Genomic DNA, 6,223 nt, shown 5'->3' with positions numbered 1-6,223 from the left:
GAAAAAGGGAGTCACAAATCGAGACATAAATCAAGATAAGTTTAAAATACATTGGTAGGTACCCCAAAGAGGCAGTCCCAGCACAGTGGGAATGCTGTTCTAGAGGACCAAGATGCCCTCTGATGCCTTCTTAGCTTTGGGGCTGGTGGAAGTTAGTGGTGTAAGTTAATACATTCCAAAAGGTTTCCATATATCAGTCTCAAAATGTTAGTTCAGACACAGAGGTGGGCAGGGAAGCACTCCTCCGGAGGGCGAGAACTAGCCCAGGATCAGTGACTAGCCTAGAGGCCTGCAATGTTCCGGTCTCACCACAGTACTGAAATCCTATCAGTCAGTCCCTCCAGACACAGCTCCTTTCAGGGATTCTTTTTCACGATAGACTTACTCTGTACTCACTATGTTTCAGGCAACAATGCCAATCTCAACTTAAAGTGAGTCATTCTCTCCCTGTGTGCTAGGTATAGATACTGTGTTTTACTTAAATAGAAGATAAGTTTTGGAGTAAGTTTAATAACCACCATTTTGGGATAAGAAAATGAAACCCAGAGAGATGAGTTGACATACAGATATAGTGTGCCCAGCTCATTCTGGTTTCCTTGTGAATTCCTATTGAAAAAAAATGTCGAGTTCAGTCTATGCCCCCAGTCTTGAGCAAACTGAGACAACTGACGAAAGTGGGAGCTTCTATTCTAGGAAATACTATGGTTTTTCCTACCCTCCAAATCCCCTAAAAGCAGCCAAACATATTGGGACATTAAGTAAGCTTATTACACTACTCAGTGATTGTGTGTTGGAGGAGGGGCTGTATGTTCATGTGGATTTGCATGTGGAGTGCGTATATATTTATGTGTGTGATGTGGAATTTCCCTCAGTATGCTGTGAATATGTTTTATTGCCATCAGTTAATAGAAGCTGTTTCAGCAAATGGCTTAGCAGAGAAAGGCCAGGTGGAAAATCAGAACAGAGATAGAGAGAGTAGGCAGAGTCAGAGAGACACCATGTAGCTGTAGAAGGAGACAGATGCTGTGGGAACCTTACTGCTAAGCCACAGCCTCATGTCGATACACAGATTAATAGATTAATTAATGGGTTAATTCAAGATGTAAGAGCTAACTAGAATATGCCTGACTATTGGTTAGGCAGTGTTGTAATTAATACAGTTTCTGTGTGATTATTCGGGTCTGAGCAGTTGGGAAATGAATGTGTGTATGTGTGTGAGGGGGTAGGAGTTGTGTGTTTGTGTGTATGTGCACATGGAGCATGTATGTGTGTGTGGTAGGACTTGTGTGTATGTGCACGTGGACTGTGTATGTGTGTGTGGGTAGGAGTTGTGTGTTCATGTATATGTACATGTGTCTGTGTGAGATCAACATTGAGGGTCCTTCCTCAGAGGTCATCCATCTTGTTTTTGAGACAGGGTCTCTCACTGAGACATGGAGCTCAGTGATTTGGCTAGGCTAGAGGGCTAACTATCCCAGCATCTCCCTGTCTGTGCCCTTCCAGCCCTGGGACTGCAGGTGTGCCCCAGCTCTTCATACAGGTCGGGGGTGGACAGTGAACACCAGTCCTCACGCCTGTGTGACAAGCACTTTACAGACTGAGCCATCCCCAGTCCCTCATCAACACTTAAAATTCAAATATTTTACTTAGACTCTCCAGATTTTGTCATAATTTTACCTGACTTATTTTGAGGGAAGAACATCTGTAAATAATATTTTCATCATGTACTTTTGAGAAAACTTTTAATTATGAGAATACATATATAAGGGTGTATGAGTCTCCTTCTGTTTCAAGGGCCTATAAGACACTGCCAAATTCTGTTACTACTTAAGATTTTGATATTGTTTGTTACAGAAAATTTCTTGCTTGATGTAGCATTAAAGTAGTCTGTCCCAATCCTAGGTTCACTGTCAGGGCCGGCAGATAAGGAGCAGCAGGCATTGGCCATGAGCTAACAGAGAACGGTATTTCAGGAGAAATGTCAAGAGGGTTGCGTCATTTTGTGGCAGAGGTGGGACTTACTTTCCTTATTTTAGGCTATGCTAATTTTATCTTTTAAGATAACGTTGCAATAGTCCAGTTTTTAAAATTATTTATTATTGAATTTTAACTCAGTAAGCATTGCCTTCTTAGCTGAATAACCTCACCCCAAGAATACACGAACTGTTTCAAATGTGTTTCTGCTTTTTGCCGGGTCTCATTCTTTCTGCCTAAGTCCTGAGATACCCGCCAGAGAAAAAGCACATTGTTATTGTATCTTTCCCAAGCATGTCCGACCATGGCTTCCCTGCAGAGGGCGCTGTGGAGCTCCAAGAGCCTCTAAAAGGAGACCCTGAGGCGGAGCCCTAACAGTTGCCCACCAGTTCTTGCCTTTCATGGGCTGTAGGGCTTTTGCGAAATAATTGACTTTGTATTTTGGCTTCAGGGCCTCAGTGAGTATATTATGCTCACTGAAGCACTCTGATCATGATAGAGCCAGGCTCTCTGCCCCGTGGGTGTCTATAAAGTCTAGATAATTTTCCCCTAGGTATTTTGGTGGCATGGTCACAGCTTCTGTGAAACTGTTTTCCCCTGTAGGTCTAAGGGGACCACAAAAGGAGTCGCAATGGCTTTCTGGAAGGGGCGGGTGTCTGCGTCAATTCCCTCAAACAAGTTTTGACATTTCTTCTGAAATGTCATTGTCTGTCGATTCACTGCAAGTGTCTGCTGCTCCAGGCCTTCCCTGCTGGCAGTGACTGTGGAACGGGGAAGATGACACAATAGAGGAGCCATGACCCGTGGTACTACCGGGCACCTAGGCCCAGAAGGTCCGGGACGGCTTCTGTCTGAAGCAGCTTTTCTTGGGACGCTGTGTGAGCACATAGCATTGTTTGCAGACAGAGAAGGCTGTCTAGTTCCCACCCAGGGGACACCTGGTGCCGACCGATTCTTGCTGGATTGACTGGAGCAGCCAATAGTTCTGATCTCTTTAAATTTCCACCTCTGCTTTCCAGGATCTAGGTAGAAGATGAGAGGTTTCAGTTTTGCCTTTGTTCTGTTCTCCGCTGTGGCTTTTCTCCTTTGGACTCCTGTGACTGGGCTCAAGACTCTCCATTTGGGAAGCTGTGCGATCACTGCAAACCTCCAGGCAATACAAAAGGATTTTTCTGAGATTCAGGATAGTGTGGTACGTAAAGGAGGGATCCATATTTCCTGTCTATCTGTCCTCTTCCTCCTTTGTCTGTCTGTCTTCTCGGGGTATCTCTGATAGTGTGTTAATGGAAACAGGAGAGACTCCAGTCCTGGACAATGTATTTCCAAGAAATGCCTGTACTTAATAGTTTAAAAATGCCTCTCATGTGTCCCTAGTGGAGGATAGGCCAAAGGTTGTGATAGCTAAAACCCTGGCAGCAGCCAATGACCTGTCTTTTCTTGTCCTTTCTCCTATTTAGCAAGCCGAAGATGAAAACATAGACATCAGAATCTTAAGAAAGACTGAGTCTCTGCAAGACACAGAGGTATGGACTTGATCTGGGGAACTCTGGGGAGGAGATAAAGCCAGAGCTCCTCCATCAGGCCTGGTCTTGTCTTCCTTCTCATTCATTCACTTCTTGGATGCTCTTTGCAGCATTCGGAGAGATGCTGTCTCCTCCGCCACTTAGTGAGATTCTATCTGGACCGAGTATTCAAATTCTATCAGAACCCTGACTATCACATCCTCCGAAAGACCAGCAGCCTCGCCAATTCTTTTCTGATCATCAAGAAGGACCTCTCGATCTGCGTGAGTAGACCTTGGATACATAGTTTAAACCATGTAGCAACCAAGCTTTGTTTTCCTATTCCTTTGACTGGGTAGAGAAGTTGAATCCAGCATCACAAATAAAACAGAACACCAAACTGAACCAACCAAACAAAAAAGGGTTGAACTATGTAACTCTTCAGAAGTACTCCATTTTATCAAATACATGTTCTATTAAAAAAGCACTTTAAGCTGGGCAATGGTGGCACACGCCTTTAATCCCAGCACTCGGGAGGCAGAGACAGGCGGATCTCTGTGAGTTCGAGACCAGCCTGGTCTACAGAGCTAGTTCCAGGACAGGCTCCAAAGCCTCAGAGAAACCCTGTCTCGAAAAACAAAAAAAAAAAAAAAAAAAAAAAAAAAACAAAACAAAAAACCCACTTTTAAAAGTCTGAAGAAATATAAAATGCTGGCTGTCTGATGTCTTTAATTATTATCTAGTATCCATGAAATGAGATTTCCCCCCTATGGTAATGCATTCTACAATCTTACTAGGGCATTTTGTGCTCAGGTGGTCAGTCAATAGGTTATTGGACAAGATCTTGGGTTGTGTTAGACCTTAGAATTGCATCCTTTCCATAAGGGACTGGGTTTGCTCTGGAGCCTCCTAGACAGGAGCTTTGGTAGGAAGCCAGTGGGGCACAGGAAGCAGAAGCTCCTTCAAATGATGACCCACGAAGAGACTTTCCTACAGAAATGTAGAAATGACTGTTTACACGATTATAGGTAACAAACCAAATTCTCTGCTTATGCCAAGCAAGGGCAGAAAAGCCAAGTTTTAAAATAAAATTAGAAACAGAGAGATGACTCAGTAGTTAAGAGCACTGACAGAGGACCCACGCTGGATTCCCACCAATCACATGGTGGCTTGTAACTCCCTGTTAACTCCAGTCTTAGGAACCTGACGCCCTCTTCTGGCCTCCACTGGCATGGCATGAATGTGGCACACATATCTATATGTATGAAAGTGCCATACACAGTAAAAGGTAAAAAACAAACCTTACCATTCTTTGGGTCTTTTTCAGCATTCCCGTATGGCATGCCATTGTGGGAAAGAAGCAATGAAGAAATACAACCAGATTCTGAGTCACTTCACAGAGGTATGCCCCACTTTTGTAGGGACTGTGCTAGGTGTGTTCTTGGAACTGAAACTATAGATACGTGGGAGGTATATTCACGTTGATAAAAAGCAGGTTAATAGTTCACTGTCGTCTCAGGGACCATTTCTAGAAGGATGCTCTCTCTACATGATGCCCTACCAGTGAAGAAAAAAATGTCTATCCAGAGACACCTGGATCTTCTGAGGGACATAAATGAGAAACAATATTTTTCAGTATGTGCACACATGCATACCTTCAAAACCACTCACTTACAATATCATATATACCCATCTGTCCTGTTTCTCACATTGAGACTTTTGCACATCTGCCTAGAAATCCTAAGTCAACTCCTCACTGACTTCTTCTTCCTCCTCTTCCTTCTCGCCCTCTTCCCCATTCAGGATTCAGCCTAGGCATTACCTCCAGGAAGGTAGTGGATGCTTCTCTCAGAGCTGCCTCCCTCTTACTCCTATCATTTGGTCAGTCATCAGGCTGCATCTCAGTTACTGCTCCTGCTTGTTCCCGTCCTCAACCAAGGATTCCTTATGGGCAAGGATTGCCATTTACTTCTGAACTGGTCCAGTGCTTGGCATGTCAATATTTATTAGATCTAAGTATGCACAGTAGGGAACACTCACAGACAGCACAGACATGCCCATAGACACACACACACACACACACACACACACACACACACACACACACACAATTCTTGAAGAAATGACCTTATTATTTTGGTCTGTGTGAGCCAAGTTTTCTCTGAGCCTCCATTCCCTGTGTAAGGCCAGAGCAGTGGGCTCAGTAGTCTTCCTTCCTTCTGTGAAATTTGATATGCTGTCACCTCTTGCAGTCTTTTCATCTTGAAAAGAATGCTCTTGTCACTAGCCCAGCTGACCTGATGATAGGAGGGAGGATTGTCCTTGGGCAAATGTCTTCTGCATCTCTGACAGCAGGCATCTACTCTTCCCTTCCTTCAGCTTGAGCTTCAGGCCGCGGTAGTAAAGGCGCTGGGGGAAATAGACATCCTTCTGAGATGGATGGAGGAGATGACATGGATGAAGTGATGAGGCTGCTGAGAACACTGGTACCCAAGAGTCCCAGTCCTCCTTACCAGGAAGACATGGTCCCAGATGCTGCTGAGAACACTGGAACCCAAGAGTGTCTGTCTTAAGTATGATGAGGACATGGCCCCAGATTGCTGAAAACATTGCTACCCAAGAGTTCCAGTCCTCAGTACAATGAAGACGTGGCTCCAGACGCTGCTGAGAACATTGCTACCCAACAGTGTCTGTCCTTAGTATATTGAAGACATGACCTCAAACACCACCTCTTTGTCATATAATTT

The 6,223-nt window shown here is 44.3% G+C and overlaps 1 protein-coding gene across 1 annotated transcript; it reads left to right on the top strand.

Moving 5' to 3' along the window:
* The first annotated feature begins 3,007 nt into the window (after positions 1–3,007).
* On the top strand, positions 3,008–5,942 carry Il20 (interleukin 20). Its single transcript, XM_075989561.1, has 5 exons — positions 3,008–3,166; positions 3,432–3,497; positions 3,608–3,760; positions 4,804–4,878; positions 5,856–5,942. Exons 1-5 carry the CDS (start codon positions 3,008–3,010, stop codon positions 5,940–5,942), a joined length of 540 nt encoding a protein of 179 aa, XP_075845676.1.
* The last annotated feature ends 281 nt before the right edge of the window (positions 5,943–6,223 follow it).

This window comes from Microtus pennsylvanicus, chromosome 10 (assembly GCF_037038515.1).
Source record: "Microtus pennsylvanicus isolate mMicPen1 chromosome 10, mMicPen1.hap1, whole genome shotgun sequence".
Lineage (NCBI taxonomy): Eukaryota > Metazoa > Chordata > Mammalia > Rodentia > Cricetidae > Microtus > Microtus pennsylvanicus.
Note: the sequence above shows the minus strand (reverse complement) of the source record. Positions and strands in the feature narration are given on the sequence as shown.